The 9,634-nt window shown below is 41.5% G+C and overlaps 2 protein-coding genes across 3 annotated transcripts; both read left to right on the top strand.

The window, feature by feature from the left end:
- The first annotated feature begins 1,683 nt into the window (after positions 1 to 1,683).
- On the top strand, positions 1,684 to 4,929 carry LOC136487649 (uncharacterized). 2 transcript variants are annotated; one of them, XM_066484747.1, is made up of 6 exons: positions 1,684 to 2,174; positions 2,553 to 2,605; positions 2,694 to 2,758; positions 2,848 to 2,926; positions 3,763 to 4,059; positions 4,366 to 4,929. In XM_066484747.1, exons 1-6 carry the CDS (start codon positions 1,759 to 1,761, stop codon positions 4,518 to 4,520), a joined length of 1,065 nt encoding a protein of 354 aa, XP_066340844.1. In that variant the 5' UTR covers positions 1,684 to 1,758; the 3' UTR covers positions 4,521 to 4,929. The 2 variants fall into 2 exon arrangements, with proteins under 2 accessions (XP_066340844.1, XP_066340843.1); XM_066484746.1 differs by having other exon boundaries at positions 4,363 to 4,929.
- A 456-nt stretch (positions 4,930 to 5,385) lies between these two features.
- On the top strand, positions 5,386 to 9,506 carry LOC136486242 (uncharacterized). Its single transcript, XM_066483121.1, has 10 exons — positions 5,386 to 5,753; positions 6,017 to 6,145; positions 6,230 to 6,411; positions 7,727 to 7,936; positions 8,025 to 8,117; positions 8,261 to 8,299; positions 8,870 to 8,959; positions 9,041 to 9,143; positions 9,236 to 9,316; positions 9,418 to 9,506. Exons 1-10 carry the CDS (start codon positions 5,648 to 5,650, stop codon positions 9,504 to 9,506), a joined length of 1,122 nt encoding a protein of 373 aa, XP_066339218.1. The 5' UTR covers positions 5,386 to 5,647.
- The last annotated feature ends 128 nt before the right edge of the window (positions 9,507 to 9,634 follow it).

Below are 9,634 nucleotides of genomic sequence, written 5' to 3'. Positions count from 1 at the left end.
ATGGACGACGGCAGTGTCCATGTGCCCGACTTGAGACGACTATGTAGCGGATTCGGTCAAGCTATGGGTCCCACATCCTGTATAAAATATCTTCAACTCGATGCAAACTCCAACTTTGCTTAAGGGACCACTATCATTAGCACCATGGATTAGAAAATAAACATGCTCAAACTTTGGTTTGTTAGGCTGATTCCAGAGACTTGGAAATTTTTCTAAGTTCATCTGAAAACTGAATTTGATTCAAACTTTGGAGCCTTAACTAATCTATCAAACATGCAAACTAAGCATCAACAAGCACTCCACCACAAAGTTCATAACTTGAACTAAGTTTTTCATACCAACATATTTTATAGTTTCTATATAAAATAATTATTTATTTATCCACTAAAAAGCTATTGAGCAATTAAAACAAGGTAAGGTTTTTGGCATTTTTAATCATTTTCTCCATATTTTTTTAATATGAACCCTAAATAACTTTTGTTCGCAAACTCATTTAGAGATGTTTAAGCACAAAACCAAAGTTGGTTGACATCACACTTGTTGACTATATTCACAAAGGTGATTTAAACAAACATGTATTGTATCATTTCATGCAAGAATCTATCGTCAAACATAGAAAACTTATTTATTAGGTTTTATTAAGCCTTAAACTATTGTTAAACAAGTACGTAACACAGGGGGTGTTATAGCAGCGGAGTGGTGGCCTGCCTGCGTGCTCGCCCGGCGGCAACACGGTAGCCTGCACACGCGCGCTTGCTGGCTATGGGGGCTAAGGGCTGGGCTAGACGTTGCTTGGCCGGGGGACGGGGCTCCGGTCAGCTAGACCAGGGCAGGTGGCCTGCGGCTAGCGGTGCGACGTGCTGGACCCGCAGCGGCGCTGCGTCGGCCTGCGAGCGGGATGCGGTGGAGGTGGGGGTCGGGCAGGGCAACGCCCATGGCTGGTGGCAGCGCTGTCCAAGGGCGCGCACGCCGCTGTAGGGTACGACGGTGGCTGGAGGCACGCTGGCCGGCAAGGGAGCGCCGGAGGCTAGAGGCACGCTGGCCGGCGGGAACACGGTGGCTCGCGACATAGGTCAGAGCGGCGGCCAGGAACGAGGAAGAAAGTGGATGGGAGAGGGATGACAAGTGGGCCCAATGCGTCATAGAGTGGGACAGAGGGCGACTAGCAGGGACAAAAGTGTCCATACAATACCTGAAAGTGGGTGCAATACGCCTTCGTTGTACATAATGACGTATTTCAAAGTACGAAACAATTGTAATGGCAATGTCATAGTTTCTTAATAGTAATGGTGTGTTTCAAAAAAGGCGAAGTAATAATGGCACAGATCCAATTAAAAAACTACTCTCCCTGTCCTGTAATATAGTGTATTTTATGATTTTTAAGACAAATTAAGAGAGAACATAAAAGACGTATGTACCCTCATTTTATTTCCTAATAAGACGATATCATCAACGTGATTAATGGTGATTGGTTGATAAATGGAAAGTATTTAATTTAAAATTAATTTTTGTCCTTTAAAATATATTATATTTTATGATAAATTTTGAATAATAGAATACACTTTATTATAGAATAGGGAATAATTAACTTTTTTATCAGAGTTACGGGATGAGTGGTATATAAATGACTCATGTGTCACACGGTAAAAAAATTAAATGCCCGGTAGAATGGAGGGAGTAGGTCTTCCACTCTTCCTCCACTCGGCATATTTCACTGACTCTCACCGGCGGTCTCTGCCTCTTCCGCCGGCCGCCGCCATGCCGCACCTCGTCCGCGAGCGGCTCTACTTCGGCGACATCAAAGACACCATCGCCGCCCTCACGGAGTCGTCCCCCACGCCGGACTTCACCCACGTCCTCTCCGTGGTCAGCTCCGCCTCCATCTCCTTCATCACCGACTGCCGCCCGGGCCTCGCGATCCCCGCCGAGGAGGTCCGCCGCGTCGTCGCCGGCGAGGAGGGCGCGCCACCGACCGCCGCGGTGCCCCCCGGGACGCTGATGCGGGTGGTGGAGCGCGCCGGGCACGGGCTGCGGGTCACGCGCATGGCCGTGCCGCTGCGGGACACCGAGGAGGAGGACCTGCTCGACCGCCTCGAGCCCTGCCTTGATTTCATCGACGAGGGCAGGAAGGTCGGGAGTGTTCTCGTCCATTGCTTTGCTGGGGTGTCGAGGAGGTAGGCGTCTGGAGCGTTGCCATTTTCGATTTCATTTTTGTGGGTAAAGTTAGGATTTCTACTTTGGAACAGTCATGTTTAGCAATGGAATTAGGTTCGTCATGGTAGTAATAGCATAGCAGTACGAATTTGATTTGAACATGTGAAATTTGACCAAACCAATTGGTAGCGCGATGACACTGAATGTTTGTGGATTGTGACACAAACCACTTGGAGCAGGCTGCTGCCTGCTTGGCAATTGAGAACCAGAATTGGACTTACCTATGTAGCGTTTCTATTTAGTAAATTGATTTGCACAAACCTGTTCATTTGCAATACTGTCAACTCCTTTTTGCATCTTTGTGTATTTATTCATAATTTATTTCAAACTTACTGCAGCGCTTCCATCATTGTTGCTTATCTTATGAGATCAGAACAGAAATCTCTTGAAGGTCTGAACTCTCTTTTCCTGGAAAGAGAACATGTATCTTTTCATCTCCTATACTTGAATTTTACTCATGTTGCCTTTTTTCTTCCCAGATGCATTAGAAGCTTTGAAGGAGATTTCTGAGTCGGCGTGCCCGAATGATGGTTTTCTTGACCAGGTGAGATTTGCTCATGATCTGCTGGCAGCAATGCAGCATATGAACTCCTGTAGTGTTTGTTGCTTAGCTGAACATTCTGTGCCCTGCAGCTGAAATTGTTTGAAGAAATGGGCTTCAAAGTTGATACTTCAAGTCCTTTGTACAAGAGATTCCGCTTAAAATTATTAGGTTAGTCCTGATCCATTTTGGTTAAAGTGGTGTTTAATAGTTGTCGTGACATAATTTCGAGTTAATAGGCATTCTCCAGTTTTCTCGGGGTATTCTCTATGTTTTATATGTTTGGTCTCTCCTTGACTACTCTTACTAAAAATAGTGCAAGTTAGTTTCACATGTGTGGTTTAGGTAGACCAATAAACCAGATACATGCTTTCAAAGGAAACTTGCTGACACTGATCGTGAAATGTCTTCCTCATGAATTTCAATGGTGCACAATTGACAATTGATAGAAAGTCATTTTGTGTTCCAGAGCGATCCCTGATTCATGGTGCAGAGCGTTCAAATGTTTTTTTCCTGATAATTTGTCTCGTGACCAGCGAGTTCCTACCTGCACTTATGTATCAATAAATATGAAGTGCTGTACGGTTAGGACTTTGGATATGTAGCTGCACCTGAAATAAATAAAAATGTGTTTCACTATTTTTTTCCCTCTCAAAATAAAAATAGTCAAAATGGTCGATTGATCAGCCTTAATCTGATAGAAGTTTTAGCATTCAACAATACTATCAGTTCATCAAATAGAATTGGCCATTAGCAGATAGCAATCCTTATTCAATATGGAGCAGTTGTACTCTTTGTGAGTCTTTTATCATGAGATTTTTCTTCCTATGCTAAGGTCGTTACTCCTTAGAAATCTGTTTGCTGCATGGTCATGAGCATTGTTGTTCCTTTACATCTAGTGTGAGGGTATTCTTGATTTTTTTTTTGCAAGTACAAAAGTACCTTTTAATTTCAATTTATTTCAACAAACATGTATTCTGTAACCTAGCATGTGTTTCCTTTTGCAGGTCAATCCTACAAATTTGGAGAGAAAATAGGCAGCTATATGTTTGAAGATGACCCTGGCCTTGTTCCGCAGTCTGGCTCTTGTCAAGATTCTTCAAAGGTTGAGCAACGTAAAACAGCTTACCGCTGCAGGAAATGCAGGAGAGTTATTGCTGTAGAGGACAATGTTGTAAGTCATGTTCCTGGTGAGGGTGAGTCTCGCTTTGATTGGAACCGAAGGAAGAGTGGTCATCCATACAACAACAAAGAACAAGATTGCTCATCTTTGTTTGTCGAACCTCTGAAATGGATGACTCCAGGTAGGCTGTTGTTATTACCTTCCTCTTGGAGTATGAATCTGTATGGCCCATGAAATAGCTATTTGTGTTGCGAAAAAAAACATATCATAGAAGCCTTGCACATATGGTTGTTTCCCATTGAATATAATATATTTTCATGATTTGATGCTTATAGGTCATCTTATAATAACTGAAACCTGAATAAGTGAATATACTTGATGTTTGAGCAGTTGTACACCTGTTTGGTCTTAGTAGCGCAATTTTATTGCCCCATCCTTTTGTTAACTAAATCTTACACGGTTTCACCTGCCTTTGTTCACCTAGCAGTAGAAGACGGTGCTTTGGAAGGAAAGATATCATGCATCCACTGCGGAGCTCGGTTGGGATACTTCAACTGGGCAGGAATACAGTGCAACTGTGGCAGCTGGGTTACTCCTGCCTTCCAAATTGTTAAGAGCAAAGTTGATATCAGCACCATCTAGACCTTGGGTATTGGACCCCTACCATCGGCAAGTTTGAGAGACGAGGAGCATGGCACTGCTGGCGCCTGTCGGCTTAATATTTTGTGTACAATATGAACTATGCAGAATACAGTGAAGCAATAGCATCTTGTATGCTTTTCCATTGCTGATCAGAAGCTGTGTGCAGCAAACACCGTGTATTACGCATTTGCTGATGTAACAAGTTGACGTGATGTCGGTGATCTATATGGCTGGAAATGGATCGAATACAATTTGAGCAGCGAAAGGCACACGTTAGTGTCTGTATTCTTTCATCAGTGTATTCAAATGCGTGCCCAATATGAATAGTCTTTCATTCCTTTTTCAAGTTGCACATGTATCTTATGAAGATTCAAACTTTTTGTGATATGCAACCACCAAGTCTAACAGTTCTCAGATTTCCTTGCTACCTTCTTGAACTTTTTGTGATTTCATTTCTCATTCTTCAATGTACTGAACTATGATCATGAGTTTATCTTCATGCATCAAATTTAAAACCTGTCTAGCAGCGCAATATGCACACAGAATTTTTCAATTTGAAAACATCTGAGTATTTTGGTCAAAATGAAGCACTCTCTTTTTCCAAAAAAAAAAGTGTAATTCTAGATTTGAACTAAGTCAAATTTGTTTAACTAAGTATATAGAAAATAGTATCAATATTTATGTTTTATCTACTATTTAAATATATTCCATGGTTAATCTGACTTATCTCATACTATAAATGTTAGTATTTTTTTTTGTAAATTTAGTCATATTTAAAATTGTTTGACCTTACTAAAAAGGTCGGTGTACAATGCAGATTTGGAAACGGAAATGAATAGTGCAGGCATGCAGAGATCGGTAACAGAATCGCGAGGGTAGGGGCATCTGAGCCGTCCAGATAGGTACTTCTCGAGCCTTCGCCCTTCGCCGAGACGGCGAGACCCGCCGTCCTCCCCGCTCCCGCTCGGCGACCTCTCTTCTCCTGCCGCCGCGCGCCCCTCTCCGGCCACCCGCCTCCGCATTCCTCCCCCGCCGCCCGCGCCGGTTTCCATGGACTAGCATCCCCTTCCTTCTTCCAGTACCCACCCCCGCTTCCTCCTCCCTGTTTTCTTCCGGCTTGGGTGCCCATGGAGACCAGCGGTGCGGCGGCCGCCGCCACCACCGAGGTCGGCTGGTACGTGCTCGGCCCGAACCAGGAGGGCGTCGGACCCTACGCGCTTGCTGAGCTTCGAGGTGACTGCTTCCTTCACCCTCTCCCTGGCAGTTTAATGCGTTTAAGTTCTGATGAGTTTTCTCTCTGAGGTCGTCCTTAGGGTTCAGTCTGTCCTAAATCAAGCTTCTTGCCCATTTTATTCTTGTTTACTCTGAAGTTTAGTTATCGGGTTGATTATTTCGCCGAGAAGGTTTCGTTTCAACGCTTTTGAAGTCGAATAGTTCTGTTCCTTCTTTTCCCCCAAATAATATTCTGAATGAAACAAGTGTTGCTCCCTTTGCAGAACATTTTGCAAACGGTTATCTCAATGAGAGCACAATGCTCTGGGCAGAAGGGAGGAAGGAATGGATGCCACTCTCGTCCATCCCTGAGTTACAATCTGCAGTCACATCAAAGGATCAATCTAAACATGGTTATATGTTATTGCCTTGTAGCCTTGTACTGTATCTGTAATGGAAATTTTGTATGGTTTTCTGATCATTGAACTTCTGTGCAGATGCTCCAGCTGTTGATGATGATTTTGAGAAATTTCAGAAGGAGGTTATCGAGGCCGAGGCAGAGGTGGATGAGCAAGATGATGAGCGGCCAGCAACCCCGCCGGATGGAGAGGAAGAATTTACTGATGATGATGGCACCATTTACAAATGGGACCGTACTTTGAGGGCATGGGTTCCTCAAGTAAGTGCGGATAATCTGTCTTTTCCATCCCTAGATAAATAAACTGCTTAGATCCATCAGTTGATTTATGACTTTCCACCATTGAATTCATGACAATTTCCTGAGCTTAGAACCTTAGGTCTTCTGTACTTTCTTTATGAATTATCAGTATTAGATCATCTAATAGAAACTAGTGTTGGATGTGGTACATACTTGCATATCATTTCTTCAATTTATCTGTTACTATGTGGTACAACAGACTAATGGAAAGTATGACCCGCCACTTAGTAAACTATGGTTGCACAACGTTCATGTAATGTAATTTAAATTAGGTTTATTTGGGTCGTGTTGGCTTCCATCTTTCCACGGTAATCTATGGATTACTTGGGGATATTGTAACTAGTTAAACTCTGCTTCTGTTTAATGAAATACGTGTCGCAAGGACACGCTCGCGAAAAAAACTTAGTAAACTCAGAAATTCTTGTTAAATTATTTATCATTGGAAGGATTGTACTAGTTTGGGAATTAATGCTTGGAGAACATTTAGTATTCTCACTCACATAAGATTTGCAAGAGCTTTAATTGACCTGAGCCCTGTTCTTTACTGTGTTATGTTCTAAAAAAAAACTCGACCTGCTGGGGGTTATGACGGCCCCTGGGTATTTTGTTAAGAAGAATACCTTCTCTCACAGGCCGAGAAAACCCCCGAAATAGTCTTTACTGAGTTATGTTCTGAACTGTCTCATAACCTTGAAGACTGAAGCCATCTATTCATATAAATCAACCTTTCTTTATTCTAGAGCTTAGAAGGGCGGGCCTGGTGCAAGCGGTAGAGTCTTACCGCCTGTGACCGGAAGGTCCCGGGTTCGAGTCGCGGTCTCCTCGCATTGCACAGGCGAGGGTAAGGCTTGCCACTAACACCCTTCCCCAGACCCCGCACAGAGCGGGAGCTCTTTGCACTGGGTACGCCTTTTTTTTTCTTTATTCTAGAGCTTACCAGCTCATTGGTTTCTTGCATCTCACCATGATACTTGTAGTTTGCTTAAGATTGAAGACACCAATGGGTGTGTTAGTTGTCGCCTTGTTTGGAAGTTTCAATACAAGAAAAAAACAACTCTATTCTGTCCCACCAAATACTAAGTTGTGGTTTAGTTGCTAATGTACTTAGAATTGCTTTGATCTATTGGTAATGTTGGCAATAATAATGGTATATACATTGGGAGTTTTTCATTACATTTCACGTTCAGCTGTATTCTTTTGAGGAAAAAAGCTCGCTTTCTTAATACTGTTTTTCCTATCATTTTTTACAATTTCCTCTTCCTGTATGTCTTTATAGAATGATACATCTGGTAGCAAGGAAAATTTTGCTGTTGAAGAGATGACTTTTGCACTTGAGGAAGAAGTATTTCAGGCACCAGATATCCTGGGTCCTTCTGCACTAGAAGAAATCAACACTCTATCTGAAAGCAAAAACAAAGGATCAGATAAAGCAGAAACGAGAGGAGACAAGAAGCGGAAATCTTCTGAGAAGCCAGCTGAGAAAAAGGTATAGTTATCAAGTCTTCCTGGAGTTCTTTATAAGTTTGTGCATGTTGATTCTAGTCTTCATGGAACCTATTGAACTTCTGTGGTAGGAAGCTAACAAACCTCCGGACAGTTGGTTTGATCTCAAAGTCAACACACATGTCTATGTAAATGGTTTGCCTGATGATGTCATGGTGGACGAGGTAAATTGCTTCTATGAACTAATTCTACATTTCATTTCTCTTATGGAGATCATTTTGTTGAATGACCATGTAACAAATTCTTAATTAATTGGTTATTTAAAAAGTATTTGTTCTGAACTTCTGATGCTGGATTTCTTTTGCAGATTGTGGAGGTATTTTCCAAGTGTGGAATAATAAAGGAGGTATGCTTTTAGTCTGCTGTGTTGCAGAGACAAAATTGTTGTACTGTATCATTCATTCTTGATGTTGTTTTGATTTTTCTCACCCGTGAAAAGAATTAGTTTTGTCAGTATTTGGACTAATATATAGTTGCCATCTGAGAAAGTAACTAATTGGAATACTGGCAAAGGAACTTTGTAATTTAACTTATCAGAATCTTGGGACCTTGAATTAATCATGTCAAGGCTGTTCATTATTGCAAACTGTTCAACTCAGCAATTATGTATTTTACTGTCTAACCAAGCATTTAACAAATTTCAGCTTCCTTGCAGCATGCATTATAGTACTAGATATTGGTACAGCTTTCCATTGGTCATCATAGATGGATAATATTAATTGTTGAATGTTGCGGATGCCTTAAATAAACTGAAAAAATTACAAAATTTATGTGATATTTTATTTCGACTAGGTATTGCTGCTCTTATTAATAATATGTTATAAAAGCATACGGTTGTGCTGTGACATTTATATTTCTTTCCTGAACTTTAAAGCATTTAGACACCTTTAAAAAATGCTGATAATTCATAATACAGGACCCAGAGACTAAAAAGCCACGGGTGAAGATCTATACTGATAAGGAAACCGGCAGGAAGAAGGGTGATGCCTTGGTGACATATTTCAAGGTATCACCTTGTTAAATTTGTCAGATTATTTGGACTCATTACACATTTATTTTCATGTGCCTTCTTTTTCCAACGATTCAGGAGCCTTCTTTAGCTCTAGCGGTTCAGTTGTTGGATGGGACATCATTCCGTCCTGGTGGTAAGACTCTTATGTCTGTAAGTCCAGCCAAATTTGAGCAGAAAGGTATTGTTTCGTTATGCTAAAACCAAATAGGCAAATACTTTATGTGCCATCAGCTTCAAAACTTGTCACTGATGCCATCACATGTGTTTCAGGTGATGTTTTCATTTCAAAGAAAACTGACAAGCAAAAGAAAAGGAAGATAAAAAAGGTCGAAGACAAAATGCTTGGATGGGGTAATTTGGATTGCTGTTTTTGGTAGTTGTTTTAAATAATATAGCTGATTCAAGAATAGGGTCTAATTTCATTTGTTTTCTTGATAATTTCCTCTATCTAGGTGGGCATGATGATAAGAAGCTCATGATTCCTACTACAGTAATTTTAAGGCACATGTTCACTCCGGCTGAGTTGAGAGTAAGTACCTGAAATATGCTTGATGCCTCCTGCAATATGTGCTCCTTTTGATCTGAGACAGCGCTTACTTGTACTTGGTTGCACATTAGATCATTCAGATTGTTCATATGAGGTTCATGCTTCATAACAACTTTATTTTC

This window comes from Miscanthus floridulus, chromosome 10, assembly GCF_019320115.1.
Source record: "Miscanthus floridulus cultivar M001 chromosome 10, ASM1932011v1, whole genome shotgun sequence".
Classification (NCBI taxonomy): Eukaryota; Viridiplantae; Streptophyta; class Magnoliopsida; order Poales; family Poaceae; genus Miscanthus; species Miscanthus floridulus.
Note: the sequence above shows the minus strand (reverse complement) of the source record. Positions and strands in the feature narration are given on the sequence as shown.

Bases quoted from the DNA above. Each gene is read 5' to 3' on its own strand.
- LOC136486242 (XM_066483121.1), top strand. From the start codon at position 5,648: ATGGAGACCAGCGGTGCGGCGGCCGCCGCCACCACCGAGGTCGGCTGG. The intron at 8,118-8,260 runs GTAAATTGCTTC...TTTCTTTTGCAG, and splicing joins ATGATGTCATGGTGGACGAG to ATTGTGGAGGTATTTTCCAA. The intron at 8,960-9,040 runs GTATCACCTTGT...CCAACGATTCAG, and splicing joins CCTTGGTGACATATTTCAAG to GAGCCTTCTTTAGCTCTAGC.
- LOC136487649 (XM_066484746.1), top strand. From the start codon at position 1,759: ATGCCGCACCTCGTCCGCGAGCGGCTCTACTTCGGCGACATCAAAGAC. The intron at 2,927-3,762 runs GTTAGTCCTGAT...TTCCTTTTGCAG, and splicing joins ATTCCGCTTAAAATTATTAG to GTCAATCCTACAAATTTGGA. The intron at 4,060-4,362 runs GTAGGCTGTTGT...TTGTTCACCTAG, and splicing joins TCTGAAATGGATGACTCCAG to CAGTAGAAGACGGTGCTTTG.